Below are 18,050 nucleotides of genomic sequence, written 5' to 3' on the forward strand. Positions count from 1 at the left end.
ATGGCCACCACTCCAACAACAACCGAAACTACAACTCATCTCTTCCGGTGAGCTTGTGGGATGTTGACATTTTTGCAGGAGCGCCCATTGGGTAGAACTTCAAAACTTGAAGGGGTTTCCACCCCTTGGGGTCTACCACTTTTCTTAGCCTCTGGGGGAACACAAAATTCAAACCACAACACTTGGTAACTCTGATACTCGGGAAAATCTGACTTGAGGATCAGATGGGACAAAAATGATCCTCAGAACAAAAATTTCCTCAGAACAAAAAGTTTCTGTTTCCTGAACTGACTTGGTATGGAAATACGTGAGCACTGCATTTCTTATGCAAGAGAAGGAGCATGGATGTGCTAGGTGAAAAAGGACAGAAAAGGGGAAGGATCACTGCAGTACTGTCTTGAGCAATTTTAATTCTGTTATAATACTGCATCATTAGACACTTTGATTCAGGCCACTTAATTACAAGTTTAGTTTTAAAAAAGCCCTTTTGTGTGGTGTCCCTGATTGAGATTAAACAAATGAAAAGATTCTGACATGATTTCTTGAGAAAATAAGCTTTTACAAAGCATAGGATTCAGCCTCCTGAAATCTTTGAGAATTTAAAGCTGAGCTTGGAGGTCTGGCACATGATGGCAGGGCAGAATAAGTCTTTCTCATATAATAGACAAAATTACCAGAAACTTTCAATTGGTGAAATAGAAAATATGCTGTGGACAAATGGTTGGTTTCATGTAGTCTTGATTCTTGTAGCCAGGAATTGGGAATACCTCACAGAAATAAAGTCTGCCACTTGGCTGCCTATTATCAGTTCTGCATTGGGACAAAAAGCCCCATCCTTGGATAGCTCCTAAGCCATTCTGCAATGAAGTCAAGCAATGGACACTGCTCCTGCTATCTAGCATATTGGTGCCATCCATGGCCTGAGACCATTTCCTTGGGCCTCTTGCTGCCTTTCAGCTGAGATCTGACACCAGGCTAACCTTCTGGTTGAAAATGTTCGTATATTAAATGCAGTTGCCAATTTTTGCGTTTGTAACACCGGGCCTGTAAGGGCTGTAGCATAGATTAACATAGATGAATTTTCCTGCAGGATAGATGTGCATTTATGATTCCATAAATAGCAAAGAAATGTTTATTCTCATAAGTATAGCGGTACTCTAGAAAATCTGTTGTCATCTATTATAGTATGGCTTAATACAGATTTTTAATTGACATAATTTCTCTGTGATTTGAGCAAAGGAAAGAGGAAAGGAGAAAGTGCAGGATTACTATTATCAGCATGTCCCAAGGCTGCTGCTTTTAAATTTAGGATTATAACTGTTACTTAACAGAATTATCCTTGACACACATGGCCTCAAGAAGAGGTCTGAAAGCAAGGGCAGAGCAGTGTTGTCAGCTGACAGCCTGAAGCAGTATTTCTGAAAAGGTCTGAAATTGTCACTTTTTGTCTAGAAGATGACCTCTGGCATTCCCAACACTGCTCTGCCTTGTGGAAGAGGGGAAGAGGGACAAAAAGGAGGCAAAATCTTTTTTTTCTGTTATGCAAAATCAGGCTGCTTGTGGTGCTGCTTCTTTAAAGAAAACTCTTCCTGGGCAGGTGTTAAGGGTGGTGGTTGGTAATGGGAGGTGTTAGATGCACTGGAGTGGCAGTGGTTCATCACCAGGCCTGCAGAGCTGCATGCATTGTTCTCACATTGTTCTTTGAGGAGGAACAGGTAGGATCCTGGCAATGCACCTGGCCCACCCTGGAAAAGGACAGTTTGGGCCAGGTGTGTCTGGTGGTGGTGGTGGTGGTAAAGAGTGTGAAGTCATCTTGAGTCAACCCACTACCCTGGCTTCTGATGTGGGTGCCCTCTGCTCTTACTGCAGTGCTGCTGTTCTGGGCTCCCGAGGCCGTTTCCCAAAGCAGTATATATTTGTGGTACACCTCTTTTTATGCAAAATATGCTTTTGTAGTGATGAGTTTAATTTGTAAAAGTTTTACCATTTGTGCAAAATGGCATATAAAAGTATCTACAGAGGAATTCATAGTAACAAAAAGATTATATCATAATAACCTACCACGAAATCTTTCCTAGGTGTTCTGTCTAGCCACTTTAGCTTTATTTTACTGTTATTAGCCATATTGAGCTTGAGCCAGCTAGTTTTATGCAAGCAAGTCTCTGTCAGAATCTGAAAACTACTGTGAGCTTAATTTTGACCTTAAAAATTCCTCCTCCAGGAGAAAAAAAGCTTCTTTAAAAATATTAGTTCCCTCAGTTTCAGAGGTGTGTGCTTAAGGGAAATAAAATCTTAATTGAATTGATATATGACACAATGAATTCCCTTCCTAAAAAACTAATTATTTCTTGACTGTCTTGACCATAAGCTTGCAGATAACAGTAGAAGTGGACAGTCATGGAATTCTTATAGTAACCATCCCACTGCCCCCTGGAAAACAGTGCCACTGTTATTCTGTACTGAGTATTTCATAGTTATAGTGCATACAACAGGAATTTGGTTAAGAATTGAATTAAATGTGTTTAATACTGAGAATATTCTCAAGTTGGTATTTGCTGTGGCTTCTTCCTAAATCAACATTATAATCCTGCTTTCGTTTCCCTACAGATGATGAAGCACGCCTGGGATAATTATAAGCGTTACGCATGGGGATTAAATGAACTGAAACCCATATCTAAGCAAGGACATTCAAGCAATTTATTTGGTGAGTAGAGTGTATTTTTGTGCTTAGTGACGTTAGCATAAAACAGTAAATCAGCTGAAAAGCTTATAGGTGATAAACATGTTTTCTTTCTGCTCTCTGTCATGCAGCATGATGTTTGTTGCTTTTGTTATGTATAAAAAGTAACAGTAAATGAGGATGATGCTTTCTGTGACTTTTATAGATTCCTATCTGAATGAGAATCAATGGAGCATGGCATTGCTGCATGATAAAGATATAGTTTTGTTGCATTAAATACTGCCCTGTCTTAAACTTTTCATGTGGAGTGGAACTCATTGACGCTACATTCAATAAGCAGGGAACAAAAACTCCAAGAAAGAAATCCTGTACAAGGAGCAAACAGTGCTCTCTACAGTCCTGAAGGTGGCCAAAGCTGTCTGCAGTTTTCAGGAATTTATTTCCATCCCTTAAAAAAACCTTTTAAATCTATATCAGTCAGATTCCCTTACCAGGCTTTCTCTTTCATTAATATAACCATTATTTGCTCCTCTAAGTGTTGTACAGCTAATACTAAATAACAGCCAGGTTGTTATCAGTGTAGAACAAATATGGGGCTGAAAAGTTCTAGTAGGAGAGGCACAAAAATCACTGCAGAAATCTACTGTAAAGAGACAAGACTTTTCCAGTGTGGGACATATGGCTGGATAAATATCTGGAGAGCATCAGCATTCTGAGGAAGTGTAAGAAAGCAGTCCCCTGAAGTGTCATCATCAGTTTTGCAGAAAAATGAAGAATTAAACTGTTTAACATCAATTTTTGTATTCAAATGGCTTCTGTTTTCCAAACAGAAAGCTGAAAAATTAACAAATTTCTATAACTGAGACAAAATCAATACATAATTTTGATTTTAACAAGAATTAACTTTGTTGAATTTTTTGAAAAGATAGTTTGAAGTAGAAACATTTCCTGAAACGATCTAAATAGAGCACTTATCAAATCCTCAACTATATTTGGAAGTTGCTAAGAGACAGCAGTTGTGATTACAGAAATTATTTTGAAAATGCAACATCTATATTGATCTTGCTGCACAGCTTGTCTACCCGAGATAACATCAAAGCTGCTACAAAGTAATTATTATCTAGTTAGTTATTGGACCTCAGACCTGAATTGAGCGCTTGAAACCAGAATACTCTGGGAGAACTTCAGGGTTCAGTTATGCTTCTGTTTCCTTCTGTTTTATTAAATTAACTAAAATTATTTATTTTCTTCAGGTGACTTGTGCAGTTTAAATCACTTGAGGAACTATTTAATGCAATCCTGTTTTCTTGGAGGACAACAAAATGGCACATAATTTCCTGAAAATTGTAACACTTAATGTAGTTTCAGTTAGAACCAGAAGTGGTATAAAAATTTCTAAGGTTCAATAATATTTCATGGAATCACAGAAAAAGCTGTAGATATATTGACTTGTGAAATTCTTAAGCAGGATTTCTGTGGATGTTGTATCAGTTTAAGGCACTGCAGGCACAATTCACTGTGAAAGTAAAACTGCACTTAAAGGAGTAAGAGCCAGAGTCAGTTTAAATGCAGATCACTTTCTCGTCATGGTCATTTAGTATAAGATCTTATTGCTGAGGAGTTTTTCTTAGAAACATCTTCACTCTTATTGATCTTGGTGACAAATCAAAATGAGCAAGCAGGTCTCTTTCTGCTGAATAACTTTACAGAATACCAAAGAGCAACATATCTGCAAGCAGGTCTGTCTCATAAGTACCCTTTCCCAAATCCATAATTTCCTTTTGTTTTTAGAAACAAAATCTCATTTCTCTGAGTTTCCTGGGATGATTGGATCTGATCTGTACCTTCATGTTTGAATTTGACAAATAGAATACCTTCTTTTTCATAAAACAATAAGAGAAAAGGGTGATCAGTTTGCATTTTGGTTTTTTTCCTTGTGAAAGGACAGACAAGTTTCCTTATCTCCCTTGTTTCTGTTTCTTATTAAAAAAAAAAGAAGAGAGAGATTACAAATGGTTTACTACTTTTAACATAATTCTGAATTGAATTGTTTGAGAATAAGTTCAGCTCTGTGTCCTGTGAATTTCCTCATAATCTTCAGAATCAAGACCTTCAGTTCACTGTCATATGTCATAACTATCTCCAATTTGTCATGATTGTCTTGCTACCAGGTCTCAATTTTTCAAAAATACAAGTTTCTGATTGTCTCAGTAAGATAGAGCATATTTCATTATCCAGCTGTTTAATTTTAAACACCTCTCCTTCTATGAATTAATTGCTGCAGTTATGTTGCTTTGCATATAATAGGAGTGTCTGTTATGGGACAGAGTTTTAGTACCTCACTGTGAGGAACGGCAGATTCCAGTGCTGTGTGATGCTTTATGTTGCATATGTTGCAAGTACAGCTCTCCTGACACAGAAGGGGGGAGTTGTTTTCAAATGATACTGCTTCTAAGCTTATTTTTGAAAGTATAAATGCATCACTCCTTTCTGTAATGATAAGCCATTTTGTAGATGGATTATAACAATGATTGTGTCTTGAAGGCAAGTCATGATGTGTTCCTCTGAAATACAAAAATAAGATGGCTTTTGAGAGGTGTAATTAAACATAGATGTACCGTCATGAATTTGGCAACTATACTAACACTGTACTTAGGCTAGGAAAAGGGGAAAATGGCCAATGGGATGCTGATGGGACAAAGGATAGGGACAAGTGGTGGTTCTGATCTCGGGGGAAGAAAAAGAACCCTTCTTTACTACTCCATACAAATTAATATTAGTAGAGCTATTCTGTAGCTGAGAACTTCTTGTTGAACCTGGAAACGACATTTTATTTGTCCTAGTCCCTGGCCATGAAAACAACTTTTGAAGACAAGGACCTGCCTCAATCCTGCTGGTAATCTGCGAGCAGTGTGTGTGGAGGGTGTATTTGATAAGTTGAGAGAGTCTTTGGACTGATAGAGTGTAGATGTATTCATGTTATGAGCAGAAGTTGTCTCATGTGTTCACACTAAGAATAATATACCTTTAGAGAAACACGGAAACATATGTAAACTGAAACATTTCTCTTTGAAACCAAAACCACATACATGCCTCTGACCATTGCAATGTCTTTTCAGCACATCCATATACTGTTTTTATTTCCTTTTTATTTGTCACAGTCTCTTACCATGTTGTAACAACCCTTTGAAAAAGCAGAAACAAAAAATCATTAGTTATTGTCTCTGTGTCGTTCTTATTAGTTAAATTCCCTGAAGCATACAACTATTTCTAGGTTAATCAAATAAATTGGAATAGCTTAGCACCTCTTTGCACCCTACCTGTGCATCAGCAAAACAGGGCATGTCTCCTATACTGCTATGGCTTCTGCTGTGAGTAGTAATCATTCTCTGAATATACCCAGTAGAAAATAGGCCCTGAGTAAATGCTGTTAATTTTTAGTACTTTAACCTTGAAAGTTTCAGATTACTGTTAACAATGATTGCTAAAGTAGACATTTATTAATCTACCTTCCTAGTGTGAAAGTGGTGAAATCACAATTTTGCCAATTTTTTTCACAGCACTCTACCACTAGCCCCTAGCCCAGGAGCTATTCCTTTCCAGACCTTCTGTATTAATTTTAAAACTAATGAGTGTTGCTGCACTAACAAAGAGCTCTTTCTAGAAGTGTTTTCTGCACTTAAGTGACTGTTACTGAAGGGCTTTTTTAATTGTCTGTAACTGTGTTTCATGTGCAGTATTGCCAGTTTAATAATATTGTAACTTGTGGGCATAGTATAATTAGTCTCTGCAAGGGAAAAAGGACCTTTTCTGGAGGGGAAAAGGGAGGCATTAATAAATACAATCTGCAAAACCAAAGTCCTGCTTCTCCCAATTTGGAGTGGTTCTTTTGTAGTTTCTGTTATGGAGCACTGAGATGTATGAAGATTTTTAAAGCCTGCCAAAAGTTATATTCAAAACTGTCTTGCAATGTATAACAATGTGTATCTTTAGACTGTAAGTTTGTTAATATAGCTCTAGACAATTAATTGTGCTTCAACATCTTCCCCCCACCCCAATCTTCACTGTTCCTACTGGATTCCTTGAAATTTTGTATTCTGATATGTGGTCTTAATTTTGGAAGTAAGCCTGCCATCTATCTCAACTAAATTAATAGAAACTTGTGTAAAGAATAACATTAGCAGATATGTGGATAAATGACTCAACACAGCATTTGTGAGAAGAGATCAAGTTACTTGACAAAGATGCATTTATTGTCTTTTTAGATTTTCAGAAGGCATTTTTCAGACTTATTTCTAGCCTCTCACAGGGATCTGTAGCTGCTGAGGTCACACTCTCAAATTTAACTAATTTAATTTCACAGTACTGAAAAATCGAATGACCAGAGTGAAGTTTGACAGTGCAAATAAGGCAAACTGCAAGCAGTTCCACAAACCCAGAAGGATTTCCCAACAGATGATAACTGCACTTAGCAAATGAGAACTAACATTCCTAATTTTAACTGGCACTTAGTGAAATGGGAGATATAATTCTAAGTTAATACATGGAAGTGGAACACTTGAACTCATAGTAAGTGGTAAAGGTTGAAAACTTTCCAGAACAATATATGGAAGTCCATAAAAAGTGGCATAGGTGGGATGAAAAAGGATTTATTGTTCCTTGTGGGGAATGATACCCTTTGTAAGGGGTGGAAATACCAAATCACTGGGAGGCATGTTCAAACAAAAGAAGGTAGTCCATAACAAAATGTGGCTGAGCTGCATGGGTACCATGCATGGGTAGATGCCAAAAGCTTCCACAGAAAACAGAGAGATTAGCTATGAAGGAAAAATTAATCAAGCTCTATCAAATACAAAGATATTAGAGCTGGCTCTCAAATGCAGAAATGTATAAAATACTAGAGATTAGAAGAATGTTCTAGAAATAGCACAGTATTGTTTCATGTTACACATGGAAAGCCAGATCTGTCAAAAATTGAACTTATTGTTTCTTTTCCCACTCTTACCAGCTGGTAATAGTCACTGAAATAAGAAATGTTATTATTGCTGAGGGTTTGCCAGTATTTGAGTAAGAGTTTCATGTTTTGGCATAGCACACTTTAATAATTAATCACTCTCGACACTTTAAATTGCTAATGATATTGGATAGGAACCTTTTCAATGAACTTTAAATAAAGGAAAACACTGTTTTAAGATCTGAGTCAGCTTTTGAAACAATGCTCCAAGAAACCTACAACTCAAAACAAAATGTTACTTTAGTCAAACCTATATGTATTCTTGAATATGTTGAGAATAATATAGTTCGGATTTGGTAATGTACAATGTATATGCATATAGAGCTGAAAAAGAATTGGATGCAGGCTTGATTTTTTTAATTTGCATGTTTAATGTTACAAAGTAACATTACTATGTTACTATGATTTAACATAGTCTTACTATGTTAAGAAAATCAAAAGTGTTATTACTGCCAGATTAAGAAAAAAGTTGTGACAGCTAATTTCTGGGGTTTGGGCTGGAATTTTGTATCTGAAATGGCAGACTGGAAAGAGACTGTATAGTATACATCTATTTTGACTGAGCTTCTCCAACTTAGAATAACTGGAAGGTGACAAAAAAGTTTACCTCACTGGCTGAAAATAGTGAAGAGTATAAGAACAGGGTGGAGCTGAGTGTAATTCAAGTACAACTATGTATAAAATTTTCTTTTCCATAGAAATACAAAATAGCCCTAAAGAGCAGTTCTTCTGACAATAATAGAGGAAACTTCTTGGAACATTTTCACTTTATATGAAGGGTTAGCTGTTATTTTTTGTATTTGCTTGAATTTCTGTCACATTAAAAAATTACAAATATTAATGTCCTATATTAATTTTCATACTGTTTTTCTGGAAGAAAAAATCAGCATTCTACTTGTCTTTTCTATCTGTCTTCTACAGTCATGCAAGAATAAAAACTCCTAGCTTATGATGCCTGTTGGAAGGTGAACTATTGTAGGTCAGGGACCTGATGTATAGCATGACCTCAGGCCACTTCATAGTTCATCTTTCCTTATCTTCCATTTTTGTCATGTGTTTTGTCACAGTTTCCTTCCATTCAAAATATGACACAGAGTCAGCAAAAGAAAAACAGTAGAACTTGAGAAGAGTAAGGGGCCTGGCTTCCATCCTCTTACAGAGAGTGTATTAGAACATGTCTGAAACTTTCCTGTTATGTTCTGTATGATATCCTTGCAGATCACAAATCTTCATCTATTTCAAACATATATATATATATGCATCTGTTTCATGCATATATATAAATGTGTGTGTGTGTATATATAGATGTATATGTATCTCAAAATTTATTTACTGAAGAGGAATGTGCATCTTCTGGAGAACCAATCTTGGTATAAAAGGGATAGGAGGGAAATTGTAAACAAACTATTAAGTGCAGCAGTATGCATTGATTCTGACATGCTGGCACTATTCTGTTTTGGACTCTTCTGGCCAAAATATAAACCATGTCCAAAAGTCTAGGCTAGACAAATAAAAACTTATTTTTGTCACACTCTCCAAAGTGTTTGGCTATAAGCCAGCTGTGGTTCTTAAACCATATGGCCACATAAGCTCAGACACAGAGCTGTGCTAATAAGGTTGTCATTCACATCCACAGCAGTTCTCTCTGCAATGTCACCCTGGAAACTCATAAAAAGTTATTCCTCCTCTGATAATTTTTTTTATTCTGCTATTCCTACCCACCCCTGAGATGCTACTCAATTTGCTAATGTAAACTCTTTTTTTATTTGCATGCACACACATTTGCATTGTTAGATATTAAAAAGCGTACTATTTAAATGGACCAACTCTGCATTACTAGAGCAGATCTAGACTGCTCAGTGCTTCATATCACACTATTCTAAAATGCTGAGTGATAAGCCATCTTGGTTAATAGTCCACAAATCTTGTTAGCAATATGTTCTTTTTGTTTTCTTCCAGATCACTGCTTAAGATTTTAAGTGTTAAACTGGAAAAGAATCTCTGTAGGTGTTTCTAGATAGTCCACTGGAAGTTTCATTTTGACTGATTTTTTTTTTGCATTGTCTTTGGTTAACTAGGTTGTAGACTAGTTTATGTGTTTTCTATTAATCACACACATGGAGTAAATGATACTGTTAGTAAAGAGGAGAGAGCACAGCAAAGGTTTAACAAAAGAAGTAAAATGGAGCATATATGAGTTCTTGGTCTGGAGGTTTTGGTAGAGACTGAAAATGTTTCACTTTGGTACGCTTGTACATCTGGTTATCTCTTTTATCATCTAAATTACTCACTTTGAGCTCATGTTTTATGAGTTTCAAGTTTGTTTTCTCTACCTTGAGTATACCTTTTTTTGGTATTATCTGCAAGACGTGTATTTACCTGAGGTGTATGAATTTGGTCCAGGTCTTGCTTGTGATATCTTCTTCCTGCCTAGGGCAACTATGAAATTCTACCATGGTGACCACAACTTTGCTGGCACTTTCTGTAATGCAGTGCTCACCATTTGTCAAATTTGTAATCAGTACTGTAGGTGTATAGCAAAACAGTCCTCCTGTCGAAATATTGAGTGTCATGTGAGTGTGTACTGTAATTGCCTAGCAACAAACTTTGCCTCTTGTAGACTGCCATGTAATTCCTTGGGAATGTTGTACAGGAACTAATAGGAATGATAACTATATTTAATAATTTATGCGCTGTGCTTTGAGAAACATCACTTATATAGGCTTGTGATGTATTTGATCTTATTGTATAATAAGAAATGTTCATTTAACTTCTTTGCCTTCCTTCCCCCCTACCCGTTTGACTGGTTATTAATGTTCAGCATCACAATTTCCATAATACTCTTATGTTTAGATTATGCTGTTGGCTGACTTAGTGTAAACTGCAAATATTCACAAGTCATAATTCTGGCCTCTAAACCGACACTTTAAAAAATCATTCTGTGTTCTTTTGTCTTTTATCAAGAATTTTGAAGTACAGCTGTTTGAGACAAACTTGACTAATTGTCACATTAATTGTTTTTTTCTGTTTTCTGGAGCTTTCAGAATAACAGCAAAAGTTATTTTAAATAAAGATGTACTTGAGATTCTAGCATTATCTGTTTACCTGCCTGCAAGGAGAGGTCTGTGCTCTAGGCAGGCCATATAGGCCAGATTCGGGGGGAGTGGGTGGAAATCATAGTAAGGGGTGACTCCAAGGGTAATTTCTCAATAAGGTTTCTCCTTATTTTCTCCTCCTTTTTTTCTGACTTAGTAGTGAGTTGCAGCTCAAGCACTAATCCTCAAAATTGAAAGCTCAACTGTTTAGTGGTGGTGTTAGCTGTATTACAAGAGGATTAACACAGCGAATGTCATTGCACGGTGCACCTATCGCAATCCACTCAAGCAAATCAGGTTACAGATGATTTTTCCATAAGTAGAGCTCAGATGTAAAAGTTCTCTAGGAGTTGTTTTTGTTGTGGAGCAGATGTCCTCCAGCAGTTTTTCACAGTCACTCTCGCTTTCTCATGAACTCAGGAAAAATTTAAGTTGCTTAGCCAAGTTTAAAGGAATACTTTTCCTTTAATATGAGAGAAGGGCAGCCAAGCTCCAACTGAGCTCTGGGGAGATATGATGTTGTTCTTACCAAAGTATGCTCCAGTTTTATTAGTGGAATATCTGGAGGAAAACATATAGATTAATTCCTTCAAAGTAGGAAAGTGATATTCCAAAAAGGATGGTATAAGCAGCTGCTAAAATACAGAAAGCATCTGATTCTGTTAAATGTAGCAAGTAACTGTTACAATAATCTTAAGTATTATTTTGTTTAGTATGGTAGAAATGGAAAATTATTTTCTATGTGGAAGCTTAAGTTAAGAAAGTGATGTCAGTCCTGCTATATGGAGCTGTCCAATCACCTCACTGTTTCACGTGGAAGCAGAAACTCATGATGGCAGTAAACACAAGAATTGACTGAAATATTAGATTACTTTCTTAAATATGAAAAATTGAATTATGATATTTGATAAGTTTATAAAATTAAGTTTGCTTTTTCATCCAGTGTTTCAAGAGACAAGATGATAATCAAGTTCTTTAAAGTTAATTGTAGCTACTGTCTTGTTATTCATTAACCCTGCTGTGAAGGAGAGGAATTGGACCTAATTATTTTCTCTGTTGCTTGCAACCTAAATTATTTTGTAATTCTGAATGTTTGCTTCTGTATCAGAGTCCTCTCTAAAGTATATCATAACAATGGTTTCCATTCATAATGAAAGCTGCAGGAGCCAAGTTCATAAATATAAATTTTAGTAGAGTGGTTAAAATTGAATTTTTGACACTGTTGAGTAAATAGGAACTGAAACTCTGCTTAGACAAAAGTGGTGATTTGGAATGATCATCATAAATTTGAAGGAACCAGTGGGAAAGTAGTTTGAGTGTATTTTCTCCCCCACCCTTCACATTAACCTTTCACTACAAGATCATGAACATTTAATCCATCCCAGAGCAAACATACTGATGATATTTCATCTTGCAGTGTTAGGTGAAGGCTAGCTCTTGGCCATCTCCATACCAGAGATAGAAGGATGCCACTTATGCAAACCACCAGAACTTACTTAGAAAACCAGTGTCTTTCGGTCTCTCCTCAACTGAGAAATCCAGCTGTGCAAGTTTGCCCTTTGCCTCCCCCAGTTCTATATTGTGCAGGTTACATGGTGGTGCACAGTATCAGAAAAATTGTTTTTCAGAGAGGATACTTCTTAAAGGGCTTTCTTAACTGAAATGCGATCAGTACTTACCAGCTTCTTAAAGTTTTATGTATATTACTGAGAATAAAAACAAAAAATGTAACTGATTTTTTTTCACTCCAAACTGGAAAATCAGTAATTTCTCCATTATTGAGATTTATTAAGTTATTTTATTAATTTTACTTTACATTGAACTGTTCCATCAGTGTTTAAAAATGCAAAATTATGGCTGAAAATGCAGTGCATCAGAACCGCTCTTCAAAACTTCATTAGTGGAAGAAAAATATTATGATGTTGTGTTGTGGCATGAGAATCAAAGTTAAAGCTGTGAATTACTAGTTACCACTTGAATGCTTATACACCCAATTTTTATTTGGATTAAGCTTGGATTTTGAAATTATAATAAATTTAAATTAATTAGATCTAACTGAAAAGTCTTCTGTTGGAAAGTAAATAAATCATGGCTCTTCGTGTATTTCAGGTAACATACAAGGAGCAACAATAGTGGATGCCCTTGATACACTGTACATCATGGAAATGAAAGAGGAATTCAAGGAAGCCAAGGAGTGGGTTGAAAAAAACTTGGATTTCAATGTGGTAAGTAGTGTTCTGATTAACATTTAATGCTCTGTTTAGTCTCCAGGGACCAGTTGAGGACTGGATTCTAATATTAAAAGCATGATACAAGGCTACAGAATTTAGATCATTGATAGACAAAGCAAGGCAAAAAGCTGAAACATAAGTAAGAAACTTACTGTTCTGCTTGTATACTCTTTTTCAATCTAAGAGATTTAGGTAGATGGCAGGCAGCAAGCTGGACTGAAGGAAGGAAAAAGGAAATAGAGTATTTACCATTGTAAAGTAAACAACAGCCTTTTCAGCTTTTTTGGATAGTAGAATCCAGACACTTCAAGCATTAATTTTTTTGTTATGTAAACACTGTTCATTTTCACTTTGTGAAATCTTCCACAAATTTGACTTGTGTTTAGAGAAAGCTCATCATCATGGCTGGGCTTCGCGAACGAAGATTTGGGAAAGGTCTCTACCCACATTTGTTACAAGCATGCTGGTGGCTAAAAAGGCCAATACGAGACAGGCACGTCTGGTTGCAAAAGGCACAGCAGAAAGACTCCTTAGGTGGTATATTCTGCAAGACACGATTCTTTCTGTGTTGTCTTTTCTCCTCAAGAGTATCCTGCGTGTGTTCTCAAAGGAAGCAGCAACGTTATAGATGGTGTGTCTCCAGGCCTCCCTATTTGAGGCCAGAGTAGACCAGTTATGTTGATCAATATGGCCAAGGCTGAGATGTTGTTTCAGGGAGTCCTTGTATCTTCTCTTTGGGGCTCCTCTCTTGCAGCAGCCGGTGGCAAGTTCACCATAAAGCAAGATCTTAGGGAGGCGGTGGTCCTTCATCCTGGAGACATGCCCTGCCCATCGCAGCTGTGTTCTCAGCAACATGGCCTCAATACTTGTGATTGCTGCTTGTTCTAGAACAGACGTATTGGTCACATAATCTGACCAGTGGATGTTTAGGATTGTACGGAGACAGCGTTGATGGAAGCTACACGCCATACATACTACTTAGGTTCCTTTGTCTATTCCAGTGAAGTTGAATCCCATGAGTTAGGCTGAACTACTGGCCCAACTGAGCTGCTTTAGTCTTATGAAGCACCAGGTCTTCACAACTGCAAGTACAAATCACTCTATTAACTGGCAAATATGAAGCTGAGAGCAAAGTTCATTATTGAAGCTTTTATTCTAGAAAGGCCCTGAACAGGCAAGAACCTCTGAAAAACATCAGTTAAACTGATAAGTCCTGGGTTTGGTCTTTTTTTCTTTTTATTCTTTTGTGGGCCAGAGGACTTATTGTAATTTCTGGGTATAGAGAGCTGATAGAGTACCTCTGTTGATCAGTGTAATAAAGTAAGAAAGCATTGTAGGCATAGTGTACAGAGCACTTAAAAGCTCTTATTGTTGATGTGTGTAATGTTAGAAACACTTTCTGAAAACAAAGTACTCTTTCTAATAGGTAGTGCAAAAGCCAGGATTAATTAGCTTCTCTTACATGCTTCAGAATTAATTATCATTTTAAGAAGGAGTTAATAAGAGTGGATATTACATCGTTTATATAAGCAGTAATTTAGTGTGCATTTATATTTACATGTGTAATGTAAATAGAGGATATTAAACAGTGCTTCTGAGTAGTGTCAGAAGCCTAAATGACATGCTAACTTTATTTTGTGCATAATTTTTTTTTCTAAAAGAATTTTTATAATACTAAATTCCTGCCTTATTAGCTTGGCATTATTAAGATGTTTAAAAATCTAAGAACAAAACAACATAGAAAATAGCAAATTCCATTTTAAAGGATGAGCTGAGCTCTACTTGGAGAAATATTGTAGTGTTGTAGAGTGATTTATGTTATTACCACAAAAATCTTTGTGGGTACATAAATCTTGCTATATGTCATACTGGAATCTTATGGATGGTATTGCCTACAATTTCAGCTCCTCTTGTTAATGCATTTATTTTTTCTCAGTCATGTTTTTAAGCTATGAAGTCTTCCAAAATGTTTGAAATCCTGTATTGCATTGGTTGATCAATGCAGCAATCAAGCAGATTTACCAAAGCTACTTCATAGATAATACTGATATGCATCAATAACAGTATCTTGTTCCTGATATTCTTGTAAATAGCTGTCTTGAGTTTGACACCTCACAAAATTATTCTCATAATGCTTCATAATCATATAGGATTGAATTTTACATTGGCATCAACAGCGAGTAGATTAATTTTCCCAAACTGGAAAAAGGAAATGAAAATAAATAACTGCAACACTAACTTCAATAAAGGTTGTGCAGTTGTTTAGTGACTGGACTGTCGGAAGCTACTCAACTTTCACTCTTCTTTAGTTTTTCACTTTAAATATAAGTTCTGGTTTTAAATGCTGTTTTGTATTTGTATCTTACTGTTTAAAGAACAGGAGGGCCTTTTGTGTTTAAGCATTTTTCATGTATCAGGCATTGCTCAGCATTTTCTGCATTAATGTTTTGTACACTCTTACATGCTTCTGTTTTAGAAACCTTTGTCTCATGAAAGTGATTTGTTTTTAAAAACTGACACACTAACATATCCTTAATGGTTATTTCTTGTGAATAGTATAAACTTGTGTTTAATGTTTCTGGTTATTTCCTGGACAGTGACTGCTTAATCAGGTTTTGGGGAGGCATATTTGGGCTTTATTTGCATAAATAGGATTAGCTTTTTTCTCCATTTATTCTTAGAACTATGTATTTTACATGTTAAATTGTTCTTTACAAAAATAGCTGTGACTGTAGTCTGTAGCAGAATCTTTTCTCTGTGTTCCATGTCAATGCAGCTGGATAAAGGGAACTGTTTCAAACTCTATAAGATACTCATTGTACATGTTGAATTATTTGGCCAACACTCAGATTCTCATCACTTGATCATAAAAGTTTCCTAATGTCACTTTGTAAAGTAGGCACTAGTTTATCCACATGAAAGCATTTATGGAATAAAGATGACAATGGGAAATGTCATCATCTCTTTATGTGTTAGATTTCAGTCCCACAATTCAATGAATTGGATGTCAGGGTTACTCTTATTTACATTTCTGAAAATAGGTTTTGATCCTGAAGGAAAATTCTAGAAAAGTAAATGATACCTTTCTCAGCAAACTTGTGCATTTTAGTAAGCTTGTGAGTGGATGTGTTTGGAAGCTTCCCCTTTTGGAGTATAACATGCTTAGGGTATTTTCGTTATAGCTATAGCTGGTAGCCCTGTGATTTTATAACTGAGATATCCATGTTGCAATGCTTGGAGCTGTTTTTCTGTTCATACTGCTGAAATTTTTTGTATTTGACACCTTGCTGAATTTTCAGCCAAACTGAGCCGTTCCTTCAGGCATTAAGTTACATTTTCTGATTCTGTCAATGTTTTAAGAGATTTAGACATACCTTTGGAAAAAGTTGGCCTTTACAGTGGCTAAATCCATGCTCTTGCACCATGAATGTGTGCTCTGTTTTCTGTTAAAGCACTTCATCTCCCTGGGGGATTTATCTTTGCTCTTCTAATTAATATAGCTAAGGATTTGTTCTGACCTCCCCATGCATGCTGCTGCTCACATGCCCTTTCGCAGTGCTCACACACAGCCCAAGGCTGCACTGGGCTGGGTTGTATATCAACACATTAGAACGGAGGAAAAAGGAGCCAGTCTTTCATGGGATCTCTAGGGAGCTTGGCTGTTTCCTAGCTACAGCTACACACTGCTACGTGCTTCTCTGCCCTTATTTTTTATCATTTGCTTCAGAATCTGCACACACACACAGAGCATTCATAGCTTTCTGAAAGAGTTTTTGTACCACCCCCCAACTTGTGCTTCACACTGGGGAGGAAAAAGCTATCAGTCTCTGCAACACAAGGGCTGAACCTCACTGAATCCATACTTGGGAATAGAGATAGGAAGAGGGATCTTAATAGGCAAATGAAGAGGTCTGCTGTCGGGGGGAAGTGGTGCAGGAGCTGAGCCACATGGCACAGCAGTGAAGGGTTGGGAGTTGTTAAGTATTGGAATTGATGACTTGTCACTTCTACACCCAGATACTCCACAGCATCATTAGGATGAGTGACTAAGTCATCTGTCCCCCTCTTCTTCAGCCCTCTTAAACTCCTTCCCTGCAAAATGGCACTCTTGCCCGTACTTCATACTAGGAGCAGTCCTTGGCCTACATGGTGTCCTAAAGCATATCTGGACATTGGCTGTAACAACACAGGCCCAAACCAGATCAGAAGGTGCTAACAATCAAATGGTACATGGGACAGGGCTCGACCTGCTGATCAACTGTGTGATGTAAATGTAGCCAAACAGGATCAGAATGGGAACAAGGTATGGAGCAGAAAGCCATGCACTTATTGGGATAAGAGGAAAATAGGCAAAGTATGAAGAGCATTTCATTATTTCCTCTTGCAGAAAGATGCTAATGAGTTGAGGAACTGCATATAGAGAAGGGAATGAATAAAAAGGTGGAGATACCTTCAGTATTGTGTCCTGCCAAAGCTCTTAAGGAAAGCTGTTTACAGGGGTCAGTCACCATATCTGATTTTATAAGCCACTTTAAATCTTGAAGGCTAACTTAACAGTTCTGATTTTCATCTTTGAGCCTAGCTCTGAAAGTTTGGGTATCTACTAAGGAAGTTTTGTCAGCAGCTTCATGCAACGTGAAAGTTTTGTGAGTGATATGTCTACTATTTTGGGAGCTGGAAAAGAACTGCAAAAAAATAGAAACTTCAAGTTATGGCTTTTTCTCTACTGTCATATATAGGTCAACATACTCCTTTTCCAAGATCAAGAATAGCAAATATTATTTGCATCTAGTTATTAATGCTTCCAGCATTTATCATTGGCTCACATCTATCTGTGGTGTGGCAGTCAGTAACAGGGCAGACATTTCGAACCCAGTTTGCATATTTCAAACTTCATTTACAAATCAAAGGCATGCTACTTTCAAACTGTAGGTATTATGGTTGACTTGTAATTATACTTAGCAGTCCACAACCTAGTGTTCTTACTTGAAGGCAGTTGGTTTTTTGGTGCTTTACTCTTGGTGGGTTTT

At 36.8% G+C, this 18,050-nt stretch overlaps 1 protein-coding gene across 1 annotated transcript in view; it reads left to right on the plus strand.

Annotated features, from left to right (window-relative positions):
- The first annotated feature begins 2,607 nt into the window (after positions 1-2,607).
- The window catches only part of MAN1A1 (mannosidase alpha class 1A member 1), a 107,748-nt gene continuing 92,305 nt past the window's right edge, over positions 2,608-18,050 (plus strand). Inside the window, exons 1-2 of the mRNA XM_029962794.1 lie at positions 2,608-2,704; positions 12,899-13,014. Coding sequence (XP_029818654.1) covers positions 2,608-2,704; positions 12,899-13,014 — 213 coding nt within the window. The remainder of the gene's footprint in view (positions 2,705-12,898; positions 13,015-18,050) is intronic.

The sequence above is a fragment of the Manacus vitellinus genome, unplaced genomic scaffold, assembly GCF_001715985.3.
Source record: "Manacus vitellinus isolate BGI_N305 unplaced genomic scaffold, ASM171598v3 scaffold_4_pilon, whole genome shotgun sequence".
NCBI lineage: Eukaryota > Metazoa > Chordata > Aves > Passeriformes > Pipridae > Manacus > Manacus vitellinus.